The sequence below is a fragment of the Hyaena hyaena genome, unplaced genomic scaffold (assembly GCF_003009895.1).
Source record: "Hyaena hyaena isolate Hyena2069 unplaced genomic scaffold, ASM300989v1 scaffold_507, whole genome shotgun sequence".
Lineage (NCBI taxonomy): Eukaryota > Metazoa > Chordata > Mammalia > Carnivora > Hyaenidae > Hyaena > Hyaena hyaena.
The window spans coordinates 789,536-815,515 of NW_024081140.1; the positions used below are offsets into that span (position 1 = coordinate 789,536).

General features: G+C 30.9%; 1 protein-coding gene across 1 annotated transcript in view; it reads left to right on the forward strand.

Annotated features, from left to right (window-relative positions):
- SI (sucrase-isomaltase) overlaps positions 1–25,980 on the forward strand; it is a 91,982-nt gene that overhangs the window by 16,023 nt on the left and 49,979 nt on the right. Inside the window, exons 9-22 of the mRNA XM_039255023.1 lie at positions 102–214; positions 2,969–3,094; positions 3,675–3,806; positions 3,894–4,013; positions 5,771–5,884; positions 11,366–11,450; positions 12,626–12,743; positions 14,100–14,271; positions 17,603–17,719; positions 19,688–19,842; positions 20,891–20,975; positions 21,308–21,364; positions 22,264–22,388; positions 24,187–24,275. Coding sequence (XP_039110954.1) covers positions 102–214; positions 2,969–3,094; positions 3,675–3,806; positions 3,894–4,013; positions 5,771–5,884; positions 11,366–11,450; positions 12,626–12,743; positions 14,100–14,271; positions 17,603–17,719; positions 19,688–19,842; positions 20,891–20,975; positions 21,308–21,364; positions 22,264–22,388; positions 24,187–24,275 — 1,608 coding nt within the window. The remainder of the gene's footprint in view (positions 1–101; positions 215–2,968; positions 3,095–3,674; positions 3,807–3,893; positions 4,014–5,770; positions 5,885–11,365; positions 11,451–12,625; positions 12,744–14,099; positions 14,272–17,602; positions 17,720–19,687; positions 19,843–20,890; positions 20,976–21,307; positions 21,365–22,263; positions 22,389–24,186; positions 24,276–25,980) is intronic.

Genomic DNA, 25,980 nt, shown 5'->3' on the forward strand with positions numbered 1-25,980 from the left:
AATATATGGTTAATATGAAGTACTTTAAATAGATGCTGTGGTTATTTTATCACTGTATGCATTTTTATTAATTATATATGCTTCTCTAATTTAATTTGTAGAAATTTTCATCCAGCCTACTCCAATAGTAACTTACAGAGTTATTGGTGGAATTCTGGACTTTTACATCTTTCTAGGAGATACACCAGAACAAGTAGTTCAGCAGTATCAAGAGGTATGTTTTACATCTATTTTAATAAATTATTTTCTACCATACTTTTCTTTCAACTATCATGTCTAATCTAATTTAAGATATCTGCAGCCTCTTAGCTAAATATATTTTTAAATCTTACCATTTTTCAGGTATGAGTAGGTAGTTTTTGTCTTTCCTATACAGTGAAGCCAATGTATATTTAAATGTCTATATTTCTGATTTCAAATTATTTCTTGGTTCTAGGTAGCTGAGTTCAGGAGTAGTTTTTTGGAAATGTTGCATATTAAATCTTTACTTATTCGTGGCCTACTTTGGTGGGATAAAGCAGAGGGAAGTATCTTCTATTTAAGGCTGAGGATAGGCAAGGGTGTGTAGGTCATACACCGTTTTGATAAAAATCCTAGAGGTAAGTGAGTTATAAGGAAGACTAGTAAAACTTGCTGTTAATGCATAGAAGGTAAACCCCAGGAAAATTGTCTCTGATGCTCAGGCTTAGAATGGAAGATTTTGAAGCATAGTCTGAAATCTTATATCTTCTGTCTAAGAAACTTTGCTTACCTGTTAAATAATGTCTTCATGTACCTAAGTCCAAGAAGAGTCTTAGAGAGATAAGGAATCCAGGGATACCCTAAGCCTACTTCTAAAATGTAATTCTCTATTTCTTCTATATAATTCTTTTATATAATTGTTCTCCTGTGACTGTTGGTACAGAATTCCTGGTGTTATTATGGAAAAATAAATTATTTTTATTGGCATAAGATTTAGGGATTAAGCCTATTTTTAAAATCTTGTTTTATTGATGTAATCTTGTTTTATTGATGTATCTTTTGATATACAATTCCCATTTGCTAAAATGCTCTTAAAGGAGAAGTAATTACTATCAAAACTTTTCTTTAATTAGGATCCAAACATGTGATATGATAGTAGATAGAGTTTTACACAAATAATTTACAGTTTCTGATAATTCCCCAATTTCTATTGAGAAATAGGAACTTCAGAAAAGATACAGTATTTACAGTATAACACTAAATCATAATTACAGTGTTAGGCTGGCCTTTATACAACTTTGCGTATAGTTACCACACCACCAAAACTGTGGATAGTACATTTTTGGAAAGAATTTGACATTGGATTTGTGAAATATCAGTTATTATTGTTGTCTATTACATGCTAAGTACAGTCTGTGGTCAGTAGTAAATGAGTTTGAGTTATGCATAACATATGAATGCTGCATACATATAATATGGTAGTGTGCTTGCTTAAATCATTTCATGAGTCATCTTCCAAAGTCTTGTATTTAAGCATTAAGATACAATAGTTGTGTAGAATGTAATACAGTAAATCACTGCAGCATTTAAATGAGGTTCAAGCTATGTAGAGAGTAGGCAAAAGAAACTTTATTGTTTGAAGAAAACCAAATTTTTTTCTGTATACACTAACTCTCTAGAGATCTCAATACATTAAAATTGAAAGCAACTTATTTGACTGGCCAAATAGTTTTAAAAACAATGTTTCTGTATAAAGCATAAGTAATATGTGAATTAATATCATATGTAATAATATTTTGTATACTTTTATGAAAAACTATGGCACGTATGTGTATACTACACACACAAAGAAATTTCAATTATACGTCCAAATCTATAATGAAATTATGTGAAACATAAGATGTTTGTGAAATGAGCTGAAAAATGCTATTTTATTCAATTTTACACTATTTTACTTTTTAAAGAAATGTAATGTTTAAATTGAATAGAATACAATAACCCAATATTAGTAACTTAAAATTTGTTACATTGTAGTTTTTAGACATACATGATAAGAAACCATGGGTTTATTACCTGGGTGGCTCAATCGGTTAAGCATCCGACTTTAGCTCAGGTCATGATCTCACGGTTCGTGGGTTCAAGCCCCCCATCGGGCTCTGTGCTGACAGCTAGCTCAGAGCCTGGAACCTGCTTCGGATTCTGTGTCTCCCTCTCTCTCTGACCCTTCCCTGCTCATGCTGTCTCTATCTCTATCTCAAAAATAAATAAAATATTTTAAAAAAAGAAAGAAACATGGAATATGTGTGTGTGTGTGCCTAAATAATAATAATAAAAAACTCATCATGCCAATATGGTTATTTGTCTTAATATAACCTAATACTCAATTTCAGTGAAAACAATTTACTATTACTTACACCTGTATTTCCATGTACAAAATAATGTCCTCTGTTGTGACAACACACACACTGATATTCTGTTGCTTGTGTGCACTGAGCTGTTTCAATATTTTGAAAATATTAATATTTCAAAGATGAGAAAAATGACAAAATATAAGGGAATAGAAATTGTATACTTTTAAACAGTTTTTTTTTTTCTTACAAGAGGACCGTTCATTCATTCATCATTCATCCTGTTGCTACAAGAAGTAGCAGTGTGGTGGGACAGTTTTCTTTTTCTCTTACTTTTTTGATGCTATTTTTGTATTCTCTTCTTTAATTTTGCATGCCAGGCAAAGTATACTTTTGCAAATGTTACTTTCTTAAGAGCTAACTTTCCAACTTTTTAACAATATAAACTGGGATGAGTGACAAAGCATAAAGTTAAATGTTTTATAATAAAATTTTACCATAAAATCTAGGATGCATTTTAGAATCCAGGTAACACTAATTCTCTGTTCAAAATATGTAATTTACATTTAATAAATATTAGAGATAACTGAATAACAAACATGTTAATAATAATTTTAATGCTCTTCATTGAAATTAATCACATTTCCATTTACTTCAAGCTCATTGGACGACCAGCAATGCCAGCATACTGGAGTCTGGGATTCCAGCTGAGTCGCTGGAATTATAAGTCACTTGATGTAGTGAAAGAAGTGGTAAAAAGAAATCGGGATGCTGGCATACCATTTGTAAGTGGGATGAAGAGTGTGTGAGATTGTATACCAATTTAAATATTGTCACATAATAATAAATGTAAGAAATTGTCAGTATTACACATTATAATATACTATATAATATGAATGTGGATTATTAAGAAGTGTTTTAATGATAAAGTATATTTTAAATCTATATACAAGGCCAGGTCTACTTGAAATTTTAAGAACTGAATATGACTCATACTAGAATACATGTTTAGCTGTGAACATAATATTCAGTTTGTTAAAATAGGTTATTTTTACAGCCTATATATTTCTTAATGTATTTTATGTAACATATAGGCTTTTTTTTCTATACAGTGATTCCCATATATAAAATATAGTACTTATCCAGTGATCATCATGAAACAAATGTGAATAATAACTTAATGTTCTTATACTTTAGAATTAGAAAAATTAGTTTATAAACAATTACATTGTTTTTAGTAAAATGGAAGAGATCTAAATTCATTTACTTTTTAATCATTACATTTATAAAGCATTGGACTTAAAGGGTGAAGTAATTAGAGTCCTTTCAGGACTATTTATTGAAATATACTCTACCACTTTTCAGGATACCCAGGTCACTGATATTGACTATATGGAAGCCAAGAAAGACTTTACTTATGACAAAGTTGCATTTAATGGGCTCCCTGCATTTGTTCAAGATTTGCATGACCATGGACAGAAATATGTCATCATCTTGGTAACGACATTATATATTAATATATTTTTAGTACTTACACATTTGTAACTTAATAGATTTTCTATAGTTTCTTCTTTCTATTATTAGGACCCTGCAATTTCCATAGAAAAGCTAAGCAATGGAGCAGCATATGAAACCTATGAGAGGGGAAATGCGAAAAAAGTATGGGTAAATGATTCAGATGGGACTACACCAATTATTGGCGAGGTAAATTGTTATATTCATTAAAATTGTGTTGCTTAGATTTTCTGTTGTGTAATGACAAAGCTTTTGTAAGTGTGTGTGTGTGTGTGTGTGTGTGTGTGTGTGTCTGTGTTTTTCAAATCTGGACTTAGCATTTTAACTGTGTAAAGAAATTTTAGAGGAAATATTTCTATATTTCTATCTCTAAAACAGTTTTTGTAAGAAGGCATGATTTTCAGTGCTTTACACAATTAAAACAAAATGAGCAAAATATGATAATTTAGATTATTACAAAATTCTGATATTTTGATGTAAAATAAATACTTCTCTAAATTTTTTACTTTTTTTAATTGTGTTCTTTTTTGCTAGATACTAAATTTTATGATTTATATTTAATCCTCACAGTAAAATAAATAGATACCTATAATTAGAATTCTTACTTTGTAGGTGAAAAAAGTGAATTTGGAAAAGGTATAGTAACTTTGCTAATGTTGCAGAGCTAATAAAGGACAGAGTTATGAAACAGACTAGCTCCCAAATGCATAATTTTAAGCAGAACATATATTATTTTGGAGAAAGCTTGGTACAACATAACAAAAACTGTAATGTCTACATACTCTAAATTGGTAATTCCATTTCTATAATTTATTCAAAGGAAATAAAGTAAGAGATACTGTCAGTTTATGAAGAAACAAGTATTATAGCTTTATTTACCATAATGAAGAATATACTAAGCATCACTTTTTATTGCATTCGTCAACATCAAAATTACTGGTGAAAGTCTTATTCAAATAATTATGAGCTTCATCAGGAAACAAAAACTGGATTTCTTTCTCATAATGCCTATTAATATCTCATAGAATATACTTTGTTAAACCTACTCCATTTACTATGAATAGATTGGATAGCCAATACTCATAATTTGGATATAAAACAATATTGTTTATTTCAGTTCATTTGAAATTGAATTTCTCTTGCCTGTAATTATTTTAAGTAAATAGGTAATTTGAAGAAGCATAAAGAGAGCATAATATGTATAGTGTTTAATAGCCTGAAGTCAGATATGTGATTGCTGTGTTTGAATTCTTTCTGTGCCACTTATTAGCAGTGTGATCTTGAAAAAATGTATTTAGCTTCTCCGTTTGTCATTTCTCTCATCTGTAAAGTGGGTTTAATTATAGTGACTAACTCATCTGTAAAGTAGTGATTAAAAAAAATTCCTCTCTTCTATAGTTCTAGTGAAGACCAAATCAGCTAGTAATTATAAAAATGTTTGGAACATTACCCAGCACCTAACAAATATCACATTCTCATTAAATAAATAATAAATATACAATGAGATTTTTTGCTTGAATTTCTTGGAAGCAAATGCCTTTAGAAATTAAATGTTGTGCTTTTTTTTTGATCAGACAATAAATATATTGTATGGGTTTTATTTGTTTTTAACTTAACCTATTAGGATGCTAAGAAATAAACTTAGTTGCAGTCAAAATAGCATCTTCATCCCATGTTCTTATATTTTTGCCTTCCTAAATGCCTTATGCTCTCTCTCTCTCTACTCTACTCTCATTGCATGCACTTTATTTTATATTTTAAAATGAATTTTAAAATAGGCCTAAGATTATTATACATATAGGTCGTGCATGGATCACATAAACTTAAAGAAATACAGTATTATATAGCTTTAATACTTTTTTACTACTCTTATCTACTCAATAACTTTGAATTATCATTTATTTATTTTCCATTTATATATATATATGAATGATTTATTCTTTTAGGTATGGCCAGGATTAACAGTATTCCCTGATTTTACTAATCCAAACTGCATTGATTGGTGGACAGATGAATGCAGCATTTTCCATCAAGAAGTGAAATATGATGGACTTTGGATTGTAAGTAGCTATTTTAAACCACTAATTTTGGACAATTAACATAGAATTATTTTTCTATAAAACAGTTATTATGTTGACAAGGTGAATTTTATAATATCAGTTGGACATAAAATTTAAAATGTTTATAATAGTTTTCAGAATGTGTAAATTCATACCTGTCATGTTCATGGGTTAGAAAAGATTTAGTTGTAAAAACTAAAAATTGAGAGTTTTCTTCTTCAGTGATACACTTTATAGAATAAATTTCATTTCTGTCAGTAAGGTGCCATATTTTTATGACTAATAATTTATGTTTGAAAAAAGTTAACAAGAAATAAGTAGTGCAATCCTGAAAACATTTGTTATAATCTACAGCATTGTAGCACTATGGATACATAATAACAAATAAGCACTCATCCTTTAAAAACTGTATTTTTAAAAAAATATTTTATTTATTTTTGAGAGAGAGATAGAGACAGCATGAGCACGGGAGAGTCAGAGAGAGAGGGAGACACAGAATCCAAAACAGGCTCCAGGCTCTGAGCTAGCTGTCAGCACATAGCTCAATGCGGAGCTCAAACCCACGAACTGTGAGATCATGACCTGAGCTGAAGTCGGACGCTTAACCGACTGAGCCGCCCAGGTGACCCTGTATTTTTTTTTTTTAAAAAAAACGTATTTATTTATTTTGAGAGAGACAGAGTGAGAGCACATGTACGCATGTGCACGCACATGCAAGTGGTGGAGGGGCAAAGAGAGAGGGATGAGAGGATCCAAAAAGACTCTGTACCATCAGCACAGAGCCCTACATGGAGCTCAGACTCAGGAACCATGAGATCATGACCTGAGTTGAAATCAAGAGTTGGACACTCAATCAACTGAGCCACCTGGACAACCCTAGAAGCCTTCTTTTTAGTAATTTATGGAATAGAACACATCAAAATTGAAATAGGTGAAGTGTTTTATCTCAAGATAAACAACAACAGAAACAACAAATATCCTAGATTATTGGTAAACCCATTAAAGAAAAATGATAATGTTTGAAAATTTCTTTGGATAAAGTTTTGTGTCTGTATCTATTGATTACTTGTTTCTGGGTTTACCAGTTAGAATGATACTGGATGAGAACCAGTTGATTTAGTGTCTCTTGTTATGGAAACTGAAACCACATTTGGTGAATGAAACTACTTGGTGGTCCCAGAACACTGTTTCAGGAAAAAAAAAATTCTAACAAACGTGAATACAGAGGAACATCAGGGACTTTGTTCAGAGTTATTACAATTGCACAGAATTTTGGAAGGAGATAAAGGATGTCTTAGAGATAGCTATTCTTTTCTTTGTCTCTTGAGTTGCACACTAGCTCTGCTTTTGTGAAATGCTCATTATTCATTCAGTGATTATTTATTTAATCAATTACTTAGATAAGTGTATATTTTGCACCATCAATATATCAGATATGTTGTGGAGAATACAAAGAGGAAAATTATGTTTTTAGCTAACAACATGGACCTGAGTTAGAGGTTAGCATACTCTTCAGGATTCTCGTGATGAATAGATTGAAGATGGAGAGGCTTTAGTTACTGGACACAAAATTAGTGAGGTCACAATAATACCTAGTAGCCAATGGAAATAACAAAAAATTTGCACTCCATTCTTGGTTTTGTTTTTAATTCCACCTCCAATTTCTTAAAGTTAAAATTTCTGGTTTTTTGTTTGTGCTAAAAAATAATTTGAATCCATTAGAGCACAGTTACAGTATAACTGACAATTTAGGAATAGTGAAAGAGAATCTGTGCTGTAGAAAGAGAATACTTCACTTATATCTATGAAGACAAATACAGTACCTGATATAACTCCAAAGAGAGGGAGGGATGAGAGAAGGAGAAGCATCTGAGAAAGGTAGTGCTGTTCTCATAGTAATACATAAGCATTTGACTAAGCTTTGAAAACAAAACAAAACACATAATAATCAGTACGTATTTAAAGCTCACTAAACATCACTAAGTTAATTTATATGATGCATAAGCTGTAGTTATTCTGCTTCCAGCTTTTGCTTGAATAATTCAAATCTTACTGATAAAATTCTGTCCTAAATTTTTTCACTTTCTTCAGATTACTCTGATGTAATGAATACACAGTAAAATAAAGTATTCTTATTTAACTGAAAACCTTTTTTTGTCAAATTTAAAAATAGTGTCATAATTTCCTAGATTTCAAATTTAAATGCCATGCTAATGTTTTTTTAATTTTAATTTAAAATTTTAAAATCACTTTGGAAAATGACGTGAGCTTAATTTTCATTGAAAAATAGATTTTTGTATATAGACATAAAATATACTTGAATTATCTCTTTTTTTGCAATACTAATACTTGAGAAATAAAAGCCTAAAGCATTTGGTATAATAAAGACTGAAGCTGTGATTTCAAAATAAATGTACCCAGTCAGAGTTTTTAAATTTCAAGGCTCACTTCCACTTTTCCTGAATAAATATATATATTGTTGTGATCATGTGGTTACTGTGATTTCATTCTTAGAAATCTAGTAAGCAGAATTCTTCTATAAAGAAGCTCAACAATTTAATACATAGTTCTAGGAAACTTAAAATTCAGTGAGAAGATATATCCAAATATATTCATGTATGCAGTTAACTAAGGGCTTATTTGGTTATATTCTTTCTACATTTTATAGGATTCTTCTAATCACTGAATTAAGTTTTAGAATTCTTTGAAAAATTGTTCTATTTTTATTTAGATTTGGTTTAAATATGATGTGATGAAATTATGAAATGCCAACAGATTTTTTTAAATGTTTTAATTTAAAAAGTTGCCAAACGTTTACACAGAATTTTCAATGGATTTTAAAGAAAAGAAACTTCAGAAACTTCTCTAAAAATGGTGTTGACAATTTCTAGGGATAATCATTACTCGATTTGGGATGATTTGAATGATACTTGAATATCTGTAGGTGTACTTATTACATATCAATTCACTGAGGCCTTTGCCTCGCAACTTCCACTACTTTGCGTCTGCTGGTTGTAATAGTAAAAATACTAATTGAGTTAATTTTTTCATGATATTAAATACATGTAGAATCATTTAAATAATTTGTATAAGTTAGAGTAAAATACTTTCAGAATTTTCAAAGTGTAAATTTGCAAATACATTAAAAGAGATAAAGGGATACAAATAAATTCTATTACATTATGTATAGTATGTATACATATATGTATACATATATACATATAAACACATATATAGATATACATATATGTGTATACATGTATACATCTTGCCAAGTAGACAGGATATTTTAAAAATAGGTCATCAAATAGCAAATATTATGTTTATATAAAATATAGTTACAATCATGTAAAAGTATTTAGTTTTTTTTTAGTAGGTTAATACATTTAACTTCTTGAGTACACAAGACTCTTTTCCCTTATATTGTGAACTGGTGAAATCAAACATTTGATTTAATCTTGTTTACATGGTTGTATGATAAAACAAATATTTTATTTTATTTTAGTTTTTATTTAAACTCCAGTTAGTTAAAATACAGTATAATATTAATGATTAAACACATACTTTTGATTAATTATTTCATGTGAAATAAATTAATTTCTCTTTAAAATTGTTTATTCTTAAATTACATAAATCATGTCTTTTTTGAGTGAATACTGGAAGATCTTGTGAATTTTATTGCAAATTTAAAAGTACATATTCAAATAAAATAACATAAATTTCATAGTTAAATGTTTTGCCTTATATTTTCTCAAAAATTATTATTCATAAAAGATGCTAAATAGTTTAGAAAAAGGGTCTTAAAATTTAAAGTTATGCAACTCAGTTCCCAATTATGAATTTCAGCAGTTGAAAACTGTTTTTAAATTTAATTTAATTAGTGGATTCATGAAGAAAAAGTACTTAGGTCCACCTAAAATTATTGGCTGTGTAACTATAGTCTATTTTTGTGTTGATTTTACTGGACATGGGAAAACAAAATTGAATATAATATTCCACGTAATTTCAATAAAATAACCCTAATACTGTAGTATAACTACATCATTTTTCTTCTTTGTGGCTGTTAAGAAAATATTTGTTTGGGTGGCAGTGCCTGTGTGGCTCAGTCAGTTAAGCGTCCAGTTTCAACCCCCCTCTTGATCTCACGACTTAGTTCCATTTGTTAGTTCAAGCCCCACATCAGGCTCTGTGCTGACAGCTCAGAGCCTGGAGCCTGCTTCAGATTCTGTGTCTCCCTTTGTCTCTGCCTCTCTCCCACTTGTGTTCTATCTCTCTGTCTCTTTCAAAAAAATAAGCATTTAAAACTTTTTAGAAGAAAATATTTGATAAATGAAAACATTTACCTTTTAATGATGAGAAATTTATTTTGCAACTTTAATTTTTCATATTGATTCCAGCTGGGCATTATGTGGATGGGGGAAAGAAGAGTAATAAAGAAAATTTATTTTTTCTGAAGAAAAACAAAATTAACAAGGGATTTGACCTAGTGTGAAGTCTTAGTGAGAGCAGAAACTGCATATTAAAGACATGTGGGAAATAAGTTTCACAAATGTGTATAAGTCGAACAGTACAATTAGCATAGAAGGAAAAAGAAATACATTATTTTTTAAGCATATGTAGTGTGACATGTAATTTTATATACATTACCTTTTTAGTTCAAAGGCTTTATTTTTTTTCTAATGTTTTATTTATTTCTAGGAGAGAGAGAGAGACAGCGTGAGAAGGGGAGGGTCAGAGAGAGAGGGAGTCACAGACTCTGAAACAGGCTCCAGGCTCTGAGCTGGCAGTGAGCACAGAGCCCGACGCGGGGCTCGAACCCACGAACCGCGAGATCATGACCTAAGCGAAAGTCGGATGCTTAACCGACTAAGCCACCCAGGCGCCCCATCAAAGGCTTCATTTTTTTAAAGTCATGCTCACAGAACTAGTATGTGGCAAGACAATTTCGGGGCTTGGGTTTACATGGCAAAAATCTATAAACACATATGCAAAATTCTGCCTCCAAGAGATGTTTAGGTCACTGGTTCTTATAATGTGGTCCAGCTGCCCTAGGGTTCCCTGAGACTGTTCCATGAATTCAGTAAGGTTCATAACTATTTTCATTTCATGCTAAAATGCTGTTTACCTATTTTCACTTTCGTTCTCTCATGAGAGTGTAGGAATGAAGGACTCTGCAAAAGATGCTGTGCCTCACGGCCAGCAATGCTCATCATAGAAACTTGATAAATGTCAGCTAAAATGAGCAAAGGATGGTAGATAAATGAATGTGCTAGAAGTGTGGTGCAATGGTGGACTCACAGTGAGAAAATCGATACAACTGCTTAGAATAATGACAGTAGCTTAATGCTTATAATGTTATTAATGTTTTGTAATTAAAACTAGGCAAATTAGATACATTTTGGTTATAAACAATGCCTACATCTCATCTAAGATACTTGTTACCACTTAAAATCTGCTGTTCTTTATGTTATATCCATCTAGGACATGAATGAAGTTTCCAGCTTTATTCAAGGTTCAAAAAAAGGATGCAATGACAATAAACTGAATTATCCACCATTTACTCCTGGTAAATTTTATTTGGTTATTTACTTACCATTAATTAAGATATTTTCCTAGGAAATTCTAGCATATATATTTAGATCACAAACCTTGATACAATTTTGAGTCCCTGAAATCAATGTATTTTTGTTTGTTTTTGTTTTTCTTTGGGGCTAAAATTTTTATGCTTAAGAAGAGAAGAATGATTTTAAATTTTGGCAAAGCTCATTGATTTATCTTTATCATGATACACTGTCCATGATCAAATAATTATTAAAAACACACAAAATTTGTTTGAAATAATAATTTAAATGATCACATTCTTTTTTTTTTTCCTTAAATATTTATTTCTAGGAGAGAGAGAGAGAGAGAGACAGTGTGAGCAGGGGAGGGTCAGAGAGAGAGGGAGTCACAGACTGAAACAGGCTCCAGGCTCTGAGCTGGCAGTGAGCACAGAGCCCGATGCGGGGCTCGAACCCACGAACCGCGAGATCATGACCTAAGCGAAAGTCGGACGCTTAACTGACTAAGCCACCCAAGCGCCCCATAAATGATCACATTCTTTTTATAACCATGCTGTGTGTGATTCTGTGCAGTTTTTAGAATGAACCTAATGTGACTAGTTACATGTCACATATTTTATAAAAAATATTTCACCATTAAAAGGGGGTAAAAATATAAGCAAGGAAAGATTTGCTCTTAGGGGAGAAGAGATAGCAATAAGTACATCTGAAGAAAGATGACAATAATTATGGTGCCACATAAGCCTGCCAGTTGAAGCACAATAAAAAATAGAAAAGCTGGGATTTGAATGGTTTGTAATTGTATAAAAGAAGTATATATATGTAAAATTTAATTATATCTGAATAAACCAACCTGTAAATCTTTAAAAAGGTATATATTTGTGTGATGTATAATGCAAATGGGTATCATTTGTATATATTATATTATATATATATAATTTCTAAGAATTTATTTAATACTGAACTTTGGAAGCAGAATATTTATTAATGTTTAAGTGCAAATCTTATAGTTAATCAACCAGAATTAGAAGGTGGGACCCCAATTAAAATTTAGTTTAAATTGTCTTTCATTTCCTTTTTAAAACTAAGTATGGTATTACATAGCACATTATTTAAGGATTATGAAGTTTAAAATGGAAACTATCTCTTAAAAAACATTTCTGATATATTTTTTTCTAAGATATTCTTGACAAACTCATGTATTCCAAAACAATTTGCATGGATGCTATGCAGACCTGGGGGAAGCATTATGATGTTCACAGCCTCTATGGCTACAGCATGGCTATAGCCACAGAGAAGTAAGTGCAGATTCACTCAGAAACCTCTTTCATACCTATTGTCTAGAAAGATGTTATAATATATTAATGTAGTTGGAAAATAGCATGAGTATGGAAACAAAGAAAGAGTATTTTCATGAAATCAGTACTTTTACTAATCCTCATGAATTTGGAACTTAGTTAATCAAGAACTGTGTGGTGTATGTATTTAGCTGTGGTTCCTTTTTAATTCATAGACTTAAATTACACTTTAAAATTTGATTCAGTTTGCTATCTCTGAATATAATCGTGTTCTAATTGTGAACTGTACAATTGGCCTGCGAAGTGGTGCTTCTAGAGCCGGTCTTTATTTTTCAAAATCATGGGTTTCAATTAAAATTGAGTTTTCTATGTAGTATCTTGCAAAGTAACTTTCTAATTCAGTGTGTTACTTGTATATAAAAAAGAAACAAGTTACCAAAAAAAAATTAAAAAAAATAAAAAGGAAGGAGACAATCTTCTCTATTGCCTACTCTTTTTCAAGCATTAGATAAGAAACTATAATGCAGTAGTCAGTAAAACCCAGATTCTGATCTCAATAAATTTTTAATCCTTTTCAGAATAAAATAAATACAATCAAGTTTAAAGATATGACTACATTTGTCTAGACCCAAAACATAACATGGTATCTCAACTCTTACACAGTATCTTCATAGTGTTTGCTTACTTCAGTTTTTAAACTCAGTAGAGCATTATATATTGAATTGTATAAAGAAATTCTAGAAACAAAAGGCAACAATATAGCTCAATATATAAAGATAGTAATATAGGAAAACCACCTAAAAATACCATTATATCTTTTTATTAAGATAGTCTGGATAATTATATATACTAAATCAAACTTTGTATCTTTTCCTGAATACTTCCTATGTACAGAAAAAAAGTTGTCCGTCATACTCAGGTACCAGTAATGGTGAGATGAATAATGCTAGTAGTTGTGTGTAGTAAACTTTTAGAAACAAACAAAATAAAATGCCTCTCAAATATGTAACTTTCATTCCAACATTACATGCTGATATTTGAAAATACAGACATTAATATGTCATTAGCATCATTGCACCTCAATAGTTGGTAGAGAGTTCAAGTTAGATTACTACATTTCATGTAAGAAAGAGATTTCAGTGAGTTTAAACCATATATTTTAAAAACGAATGTTGAGTGGATACCAAAAGTATGCCTATTTAATTTGGTAAAGGAAATCAAAGTCTGATTGCCTTTCTATGTTTGATTGGAATGTATTTAAGTAAATATTGATAGATGAATAAAAAATTGGTATGAAAGATGGATAAAAATTTATTTAAAAATATATCTTATTAATTAAATTGATTTTATTTTTAGAGCCTTGGAGAAAGTTTTTCCTAATAAGAGAAGTTTCATTCTCACCCGGTCCACTTTTGCTGGCTCTGGACGCCATGCTGCACACTGGTTAGGAGACAACACTGCTTCGTGGGAGCAGATGGAGTGGTCTATCACAGGAATGCTAGAGTTCAATTTGTTTGGAATGCCATTGGTAAGCAGTTTCATTCAGTGTCTTTTAGAAGGCCGTGAATTACTCTTAATTTTGTATTATGTAATCTTAATGATTTTCAGTAAAATGATTAAAGGTATGTTACAGAAAAATTCAATTTTTATTTTCAGAGAATTTATGAGAAAAATAAGAATATGGATGATGTCTATAACAATCTAGCCATTAGAATGAGAAAATAGAATAAATAAAATTCAAGGAAATCAAAATAATACATGAAATAAATATCTATGTAAACAAACATAGGAAAAGCTCATATAAAATAAAGTCTCAGGTGAGATGATAGGGAAAAATTCAAATGTATTGATAATAAAGGTAAATGTCAGAAGTCTAAATATTTAAAATATTAGATTGTCAGTTTAGAATAAAAACCAATAAAGCTGTTTCCTGTATTTAAAAGAAAAAAATAAAAGATAAAAAATAAAGACAGAGATAAGTCTCAAATTTTAAAAGCAGAGAAAATTTATTTTAGGCAACTCTGGACGTAAAGAATCTAATTAGTTTCTATATCAAGTAAAAAACGTGTGCAGTGTTGATACTGAACATGAAAGAGGGTCACTACATAAAAAATAATGTAAAATGTGGTAGGAAATTATAGTCAGTTGCTTACCTTCTTTCATATGCATAAAACAAAAAGAAAACCAAAAACCAACCAATAACAATAAAAACCACACACACACACACACACATACACACTCATGAGTCTTGACTTGGAAAAATAAAAAGCACATTATAAAACGATTCATGAGTCAAAAAACAAGCTGTATGGAAACAGAGTGGGGAATAAATCCTTAGAACTGAATGCTAGCAATTGTACTTCATATCAAACCTGTAAGATGTCAACTAAATTTGTTTTAGAGGAAAACTTATAGCCTTTACTGCTTAGATTAAAAACAAAGAAAGGCTGAATATTAACAAGTAAAGTGCATTACATAAGAAAAAGGAAAAGCAAAGCAGAATAAACCTAAAACAAGAAGTAAGCAGTTAAAATAAGAGAAGGCATTAATGCAGTGAAAGCAAAGTTTCTATAGAAAAATTAACAAAATAAAATTACATAGGTGACTTTGGAAATTTGAATAAAATAGACCAGTTGTTGACAAGCTTTGCCTAAAAAAGAAAGAAATAAGCAATGTTACAATGTATTTTAAGATAAGGTGTTATTTATTACAGCAGGTAATTAATGCACAGTTACCAGGAGTAAAAGTTAAAAGTAAATGGAGGAGGGTTTTAAGAAAATTTTAAATAACTAAATTAAATAAATGCCATGTTCATAGATAATAAAGCTTAATTTATTAGAAATATGCATTCTCCCCAATATATTATCCAAATTCAGTGATATTCCAACTTAAACTATAAAGTAAAATTTGGGAACATAAAAATTATTTAAACTTCATGTGGAAGACAATGTAATTTAAAGAAGTAGAAAAAAGCACAAGGATTCAACTTATCCGATAAAACAGTAATATAGCACAATCCTGAACTCTGTATATTCAAAGAGAATAATGTGGCATAATAAGGGATAGGCTCATACATTAATTAAATGCGTTAACTGATAACACTATCACTATAAAACAGTGAGGAAAGTATCAAATATTCATATGGATAGTTGATTATCCATTTAAAAAAATAAAATAAAATGTGTCCATGCCTCATAACATACACAAATATCAGTCCCAGATAGATTAAAAACCTATGTGTGAAAAGTAAACTTTAAACATATTAGAAGAAAATAGGAGTATCTCTGTGATGTTAGGTTAAGGGGTATTATTTCCTAAATAGATCACAGAAGACACAAATAATAAAGAAACATAAATTTGACTACAGCAAAATAAACTTCTGTTCATTAAAAGACTATTTTAAAAGTTAAAATGACATTTTCAATTCATATAACCAATAAATGACTGATATTCAATTTAAACAACCTATAGTAGATTTGTAGAAGGTAAAACAATGGGAAAATTAGCGAAGGATGTAAACAGATAAATCTGTAGAAAGAGAGAACAATATGGGCTCAGTAAAAATATGAAAAAGTTCCCAACTTCCAGGGTAATCAGAGAAATACAAGTAAAAATTTTGCTGAGGTATACATATCATATGTATAGGCAGCAAAAATTAAAATTCTGAAAATAACAGGAATTGACAAGAAATAGAATGGAACAAATTTTTATTAACTGTGACTGTGCTTACTAATGGTTACAACCAATTTTGATTAAATAATGTGCATTTCCAATAAACCAGAGAAATAAACTGGAAAATATTTATATATAAATATATATATAATACCATTGAGTAAAGGTAAATATATATCATATATATATATTTCTTTTGTTCCATATAATAATATTCACAAAACCTACATATAAGTTTTATAGGAGCATTTTTCATAGTCATGAGATCCCATATGATAGAAAACTAAAGCCACATTAACATAAGTGAATCTTATAAGAATAATACCTTGAAAAAAAATGAAATGCAATGTCATTCATACATTATGCCATTTATATAAAGTTAATAAACATGCAAAACAGTACTATGTTTGTTTATGTATATTACATACTATTTAGAAAAAAAAGAAGTGGCTTGTACACATTTACATAAATCTAAACATACTAAATTAAGGATAGTATTTTTTCTTGGAGGGTCCTCAAAGGAAGAGGAATGAAATTTTATATGTCTACATGTTAGATGTTAGACAACATTTTTTTAAATGTTTAATTTATTTCTGAGAGAGAGAGAGAGAGACAGCCTGAGCAAGGGAGGGTCAGAGAGAGAGGGAGATACAGAATCCGAAAAAGGCTCCCAACTCTGAGTTGGCTGTCAGCACAGAGCCCAACACGGGGCTCGAACCCATGAACCACTAGATCATGACCTGAGCTGAAGCCAGATGCTTAACCTACTGAGCCACCCAGGCGCCCCATCAACAGTCTTCTTTATTACTTTACTATTACAGTAATATATTATAAATGGAAAAAATCAAATCTTGGGAGGAGAGTTTTGGATTAAGAAACAACACATTTTAATAATATAAATTCACACTATACATTGAGTTAACAAGGATTAGATAAAAGGAGAAAATAAATATATGAGACTAATGCTGTAAGAAAAGGCAATTAAAAATGTGTAAGTTGATACAATTAGACTCAAATAAATAGCAAAAGTGGAAAATAAAAAACTAAGTTAAGGAAGAATATATGAAGAGAGTAAAACAAAAAGGATTGTAAGTAATGCAGATTAATCTGTTGAGGCATAAAGTGTGATGCCCTGGGCAAATTTGAGACTCTTTACACTATGAATAATAGATATATTTGTTATTTAGGTTGGAGCGGACATCTGTGGATTTGTGGTCAATACCACAGAAGAGCTTTGCAGAAGGTGGATGCAACTTGGAGCATTTTATCCCTTTTCCAGGAACCATAATGCTGATATATATAAGGTAAATGCCCCTTGGTCTCCATGTTTTGAAACAAAACCATATTCTAGTTTTAGCAATGCACTTAAATTTATATCTATAGAAGATAGGGCTGAAAGTCTGTAGCACAATTTGTAAAGGAGAAGTCCCCTTCTCAAGGCCTATAAATATTTTGTATATTTAAAAAATGATCAACTAAAGGAATCATGAAATGTAATGGACTCACAACACAATTATTTATTTAAGCCTAAAGCATATACATGTGCATTACATCATTTTAATTTAAACTAATTTAATATTTAAAATAAAAGTCAAAGGTTTTTGAGTCTAGATTCTTCTATTCCAACAATGTAAGTTCCTGGTAACTTTTCTTTCATAAAAAATGTAATGTAATATTAAGGATTTCCAGTTTTTGTTTTATTAAAGAAACACAAAAAATTCAAGACACTGGAAAAGTAGCTTGAGTCCAGAGTTTCTCTATAATAAGTAAAATTGGAATGAGAAGCTGAGGAAAAATAAAATTAACACTTAACAGACACATCTGAACTGGTGGAAATGGATGTACCAGGGCATACTGAAGTACCAGCCCTGGGAATTCAGCATGCTCTGGGCTCTCAGAGACATATTTCTCAGAGGAAGTGGGGAAATTAGGTGAGACCATGAAATCAATTAAGTGCATGTTAGTTAAGAAGTGATTCACTGTTCACACACTAGTTACACCTAGGGCCTGAATTCTGTTTGAGAAGGACAACCATGCAGAGCTCAGCCTGGAAGGAGGCATGACAGACAGAAGTAAGAGTCATAAATTAGAGAAAAGTCATTTCCTAATCTACTGACACATGCTTTCAAGAAATTTGTGCTCATAGGAGATACTAATATGAATTATATTTTACTCTGTGTTCATTTCTGACTTCCAAAGGCAAATGCTTGAGACACATATGGTAGAGATTTATTGGCGAAATATTTGCGAAGGATAAGGGCGGGGGGAAATGAAGACAGCCTTCATATCACTATAGGGGTTTGAATATGGTGACAATGAAAGCAAGGAAAGAGGGTTTTTAGGGAGAGTCACACACTGCAGCCCAATTCTAAGGAACTTTCCATTCAGCCCAGTGGTGAGTCCTCAGTGCAAAATTGACCTTGGAAATGTCCTGTATCTTCAATGAGTGGACCTGATAGTAATCCCACCATGTTCATTGATTAGCTGGGAGCAGCCAAAGGGAAATGTCTTCAGGGTAAACATGTTGGTTAATCAAGAGAGGCAGTAGCTGGTACCCTCAGTACAATTTTGCCACTCATAACAGGAGATCTAAGCGGGTTTGTTCACATCACTGCACCGAGACTAGGAGAGTCCGATGCTCTAGTGCGGGCTCAGCAGGAAAGCTGTCCTTAAGATTACAAGCCTATGTGCTGGCCAGGCTGCTCTGTTCCTGTATCTCTGGGCCAGTAGACTACCTGGGCTTTTTCTTCTAATGGCAAGGACAAGGCACAAAGCAGTAAGTCCCCAGGCAAGCACATTTCAAGCCTTCCCATGAATGTGTCACGTGTTCTACGGCTCTATTGGCCAAAATATGTCACTTAGCTGAGCACAAAGTCAAGAGGTGGGGAAGTCCCTCCACTTTTAGTGGTAGGGCTTAGAGTTCTACAGCCAAGGCTGGCGGTACAAGCAAACATGAAAACTGGAGCCAATAATTCAATTTACCACAAATAATATAGGTGAAAAATTCTTTGTTAAAATATCTTTTCATCTCTAACTCTATAAAAATGAAAAATACTCAGTTTAAAATAAAGTGTAATTAAGACATATCCAAATGAAAATACAGAAACTGAAAATACTTATATACTTTGATGATGAAACAGGGACAATTTCAAATTTTCATAAACAAACTAAAATGTATATAATTTGCATTTCAAAAATAGCTTAAATGCTTCTCTTTTATTTTCATTCACATTTTAACTTTTTAAATGTTAATTTCTCTTTTTATTCCATAGCATCAGGATCCAGCATTTTTTGGACAGAATTCTCTTCTGGTTAATTCATCAAGGCACTATTTGAATATTCGCTATACCTTATTACCTTTCCTATATACTCTATTTTACAAAGCCCATGCTTTTGGAGAAACAGTAGCAAGGCCAGTTCTTCATGAGTAAGTACTATGTCCAAGAATTTTATTTTTTTCAAGTAATATTCAGACATATATTGAAAAATTAATGGTGGGGCGCCTGGGTGGCTCAGTCGGCTAAGCGTCCGACTTTGGCTCAGGTCATGATCTCACGGTTTGTGGTTCAAGCCCCACGTCGGGCTCTGTGCTGACTGCCAGCTCAGAGCCTGGAGCCTGTTTCAGATTCTGTGTCTCCCTCTCTCTCTGACCCTTCCCTGCTCATGCTGTCTCTCTCCTTCTCAGAAATAAATGAAACATTAAAAAAATTTGTAAAACAGAAAAATTAATGGAGATTAATCAATTAAATAGATTCCTGCTTTTTGACATTCATATAAATCATTTGATGAACTGTGGAATAATAGTAGTAAATAAATATGGTTAATTTAATGAATTGTTCAAGATTAAGCTAGAAATGTGGGAATTGAATAGAGCTTAAAAGAAAAAATATATTGGGTAAATCATATTTGTAATATTAAATATGCAGTTATTGAAAACATATTATGTATATATTGTCAAAATCATCTAAGTATAGATCAAGGCTCTATTATAGTCACAGAACAATGAATTGTATTTGCCTTTGTACATTTTGAGCAAAGCAGTACCTTTCCTCAAGAAATTACTTTCAAATCCAGAGTAAAACAGGAGTTTATAATGAAAAACTTAAAGGGAACAGAGAAGAGTATGAAAGATTTCTGGTGCTTTATGAACCTATCTGAGAGAAGAAAATGAATTAAACAATAGTTTCTTATTACAGATAACAGATTTCTTTATCAAAAATGATAGATTTTTCTGAGCCCAGATGAACTGATGTACTCCCACCTTCCCTCCTTTCTTCTTTCTTGAGTGTCAGATGAACCATAAGGATATAAGAATCATAGATTCAAAATGACAAGTCAAGCAAGTAAAATTAAACCTAATAGTCACTCCTGGGAAAAAATGAAATGATAGTCCCAAAAAGGAATTTGGATAAACCTATTTTTTACCTTTATATTGTAAATATTGTCATTATGGAGCAAATTGTCATTATTCCTAGGTTTTATGAGGATACAAATTCCTGGATTGAGGATACTCAATTTTTATGGGGCCCCTCATTACTTATTACTCCGGTTTTGAAACAGGTAGGTTTTACAATTTTAATACATTTATTACTTTTAAAGGAAAACTTTATAACCAAATCCTCAGTAAATTATAAAAACAAACACGCAACTTGGTAATAAATAAACTCTATTGAGTACAATAGACTGTTCAACCTGATAAATGTTGAATTGTAGAGGAAATTCTACATGTATAATTCTAAAAACAGTGATGTATAAAAAAGTCTAAAAATATTAAAATGTTAAGTTGATTTATGCTTTTTAAATATGTAATGTATAACTGGTGAAAATGAAATTATATAAAATTAGTATAAACATTAAATCAAAAGCAAATAAATTATCTTGTTTTATTTTAGGGAGCAGATACAGTGAGTGCATACATCCCTAATGCTACTTGGTATGATTATGAAACTGTAAGTATCTTTAATGTAATACCAGACTCACAAGGATTATACTGTCAAACATCTGTATGTGGAAACTTAATTAATTCCAAACATATAGTGTATCTATTGTCAGTGTTTGTGTGATTACTATAAAAAAATGAATGATTCGGAATTTGAATAATGAGTAAAATTTGTGCCGGTATACGTTTGTTGCACATGAGCAAGTATTTGTTTGTTGCATGTGATTAATGTAAAGTTATATTATTTAGTATAAAATCGTATTTATTTTTAGATTATGGAAATAAAAGCCAGGAGTAACTTTAAGAAGGAGTGGTGACTTATTCTCATACTTTTCCAATTTTATATATTTATCTTATTGCCAGAAGAATTGAGTACTGAGCTCATCCTAAACATTCATTTTATATGGTACATTCAAAAGTTTGGGGAAGATTTTCATTTCGGCCTTGAAAAGGCAACACTGTAGCATTTATATACAACCTATTTTTTTAATTGACTAAGACCTTTTAAGAAGTATGTATTTTAAAAGGCATTATTTTCCATATTGCTGACTTTGGCTAAATAGACTCTATTTTTAAAGAAACATTGATTTTTAAAAGCTTTTTAAAGATATGCTTAATTTTAAACAAGAACAAAGAATAAAAGTAGGACTAATTAAGAATACTAATCATCGTTGAGGGGAAATGGATTTCTCTAAGTTGGGTTTTTATTTTGGGGGGAGAAAATTTTTCTCCTGCTTTGTTTAGTAAACTGAAAAGGGTTTATTTTAAAGATCAAAATCAGCATATTCATTTAGATGACATGAATTGCTCTCAGTAAAAATTATTTCTATGTGTAACTTTGAATTATTGTGAAATGGGATTAAAGTTTTTACTAATACTAAAAAGTTCTTTTTAACTTCCGAATATTAGGGTGCAAAAAGGCCATGGAGAAAACAACGTGTTAACATGTATCTTCCAGGAGACAAAATAGGATTACATCTTAGAGGAGGTTACATTATCCCCATTCAACAACCTGCTGTAACCACAACAGCAAGGTAAAATGAAAAATCATTAACTGAAATCTGAAGTATAAGTCAAGTTTTATTATTTCCATTTTTTAAGAATCAGAGATTAATATTTTGTTTTTTTTTCATCAGAAGATATTTGGTGTAGGGAGGGAATCCTTAAATATAATCATAATTTTTGGGGCGCCTGGGTGGCTTAGTCGGTTGAGCGTCCGACTTTCGCTTAGGTCATGATCTCGCTGTTTGTGGGTTCGAGCCCCGCGTCGGGCTCTGTGCTGACTGCCAGCTCAGAGCCTGGAGCCTGTTTCAGTCTGTGACTCCCTCTCTCTCTGACCCTCCCCTGCTCACGCTGTCTTTCTCTCTCCTAGAAAAAAAAAAAAAAAACATTAAAAAAATATAATCATCATTTTTAAAAAGATTCAAATTATATATTATTATAAATTTATTGATTTAAAGAGTGTACATAATTAGATTATAAATTTATTTCTTGTGTCAAAAATGTGCTGACATTCCTTATAGAATATGTATAATTAAAGTTAATTGCTTATTCTTAATAAAAATATGAGAAATTAAATTATATAATTTTGAAAATATCGGTGGCCTACTTAGATTTTCAATACATAAATGATACAATGTTTTTCTTTCTGCTGAAGTGTTTTACTTTTAACTTGATAAATGAGGTGGATAATTCTGTGTAGGGAAAGAACAAGATAGAAACAAAGTTGTTCACTAAGAATAAATTCTGGAAATTTAGAAAACAAAGAAATATCTTGAAAATTCTGCCACTCCAAGGTTGCAGTATTCGTTCTGAGTACAAGGGCACAGGAGGTGTTCTATTGAAACCACATTATTTCCTCATATTCTGCAATGGTCACTCTCTATTCCTTATCCTGCTGTGTTTTCTTCATAACATTAAGAATATCTAGAGTCTTATAGGTAGTGTGTTCATTCTCCTAGACTATAAACCCCATGAAGGCAGGGACTTAACTTTTCCTTGCTTTAGTCCCCAAACTGGGGAACATATAATAACACCTGGCCCAGAATCTGCTCCCTGTTTTCACTAAATATTTGTTGAAGGAACACAAATATGAGTGAATGAATGTGCTCTAGTAATTTAATTATTTTGGCATTCTACAAGTGATTATTTTCAGACTGTAGCTGTTTCATGACTGTATTCTCCAACAAATATGTTATACTCTAGAGCTATAGTGAACAAGAAGAGCATACACTTTGGTGAGTGTACACAGGATGGAATGAATATATTTTACATAGAGCAGGCTCCTGGACTGCATAGCTTCAGGGGCACTATTTAAAAACCTACAGTAATAGATAACGAAGGAAAATTTTATCTAACATGTCTCATGTTAGAATTAACTTAATTTTTAAGGTTATTAGATATTCCACTAGGCATTAAAGTTTTTATACTGAACTTTTCATTTTTATGTATATAAGATGTAGCTTTGATAAATTGCAAGGAAGAGTTAATTGAGGTATGGCAAATACATGTTAAATATATTCTGCATTCATAAGGTATATTGAATTTTTCTTGTTTGAATTGAAGTATCATTATACTGTTTCAATTTTGCTTGTGTCCTACTTAGCCTCCAAACAATTCCACATTATATTTATTATTTATTTCTAAGCATATAAATTTTTTTCTCATGGACAAATTATTAATAAGTATAGACATGAATTTTATTCATATCAATGTTCTCACATGACTGCATTACTCCTACAAATCCATTAGGTTGAAATGGGCTTATTTATAGAATATTTCACTATCATAAATTTACTTTGAATCACAAATGCTCCCAAACTTACTTAACAGCCGAAAGAACCCTCTAGGACTTATAGTTGCATTAGATGAAGCTAACACAGCAAAAGGAGACTTTTTCTGGGATGATGGCGAAACTAAAAGTAAGTCTCAATGTGATATGCTTTTAAATGTTCATTCTGATGCTGGGAATATTTGCCTTTATTGATATATGCATCTATTTAAAAAGTGTCACAAGCTTTATTTTAGTTCTTGTTTTTATCTATTTTAGGGTATAAGGTTACATTATGAAATCTAACATTGTTTTTTAAATTATAAATATTAAATTACAATACTTAGTTTTAGCTATTAGTTCATTGTCAAGGTCTTTGACAAGGATAGATATCTTTATTAGATTATTATTTTTAATTAAAGTAGTTAATAAATTCACAGATATGCAAATTGTATCATATTTTCAACTCTCAATGATTGTAATGGTTACAACTCAAATTTTATTTCTGTAAAAAAGAAAGAAAACAAACATTTAAAAGTTTAGTTAATTAATGTTAAATTATTTAAGGTAAAAATGTTGTCATATAAATGTTTCACAATTTAGTTTTTGTCTTTAATTTTATTTCATGAGCCTCAAACTTGAAAATTCAGTACTCCAAATAAATAATAAAATGAGGCATTTTTTGCTAATATAGAATTATGCCATAGTAAAAATATCTTTTTAGTCAATTATAATTACACTAATAAATGTGTTAAATTTCATTTTATCTCATTTCTTTTAATTGAAGGCTGTTATATGTCTGTTATATATGTGTGTGTACAAAGAATTATAGTTTAGCTCCTATTTTAGCTCACTACTTCTCAGATGTATTAAATATTCCGTATGTCTTTATATGTATATATAACATCCCACCATCTCTAACTTAACTTCAAGAAATAGTCTATGCATTGGTGTGCTCTCTTATAATCTGAAAATATGGAATCTATTAAAACATTCATATTACTTTTTAAGCCTTATCTATAAAAATATAGATTACCACAATATATCTGCTCCACCTACAGTCTTCCCTTGTCAGTTGATGATAATTTCATCTCTACGATGTGCCAAAAAAGTTTAGTTGACCAGTTTCTCTCACAGCCAAGGAATTTCTCTTGGCTCTCCTTTGACCTAGTTCTCTCATCGGTTCCACCACTATCATCACTATCTTTCATTTTAATTGCTGTAATAGCTCTCTAACTGGTCTGTGTCCATGGTTCTTCTCAAACTCCCTTTACATTTTATTTACAATACAGAAGGTAGGATAATGCTTTTAAAAATCATTCAGATTATCACACCTCCACTCAAAACCCTCTAATAATTCTCGTTTATTCAGTTAGGAACAGTACTCTTTACCAAGACCTAGACCACTGACCGTGATCTGTGCTTTTGCATATGTGTGCACACAAGCATGTGCACATGTGTGCACGTGCGCGCACACACACACCATTATCCCCTACTACTCTCCATTTCTCATTCTACTCCAGCACACCAGCCTTCTTGCTCAGTTTCAAATATCTTTGAGCCTAAGCTTGAACACTAGGGTGAGCTCTGTTATGAGAATAGGATCCAAACATTTACTACATAGAAGTTACTTAAGATTGGATTCCTGCTGAACTAAATTATTGTGATCATCAATTAAAGAATGTTGTTTTAATCATATCTGTGTTGGTAGGATGTGGGGCTTCTTTTTAAGGCTATTCTTTCTCAAATTATATAAATATACCAAAATAGATTTCTTTCTACTCATGAAAATGAATGTTGAAAATTTACTTTCATATAAGAATATGGTTAAAATATAGAGATGTGATTAGTCATCT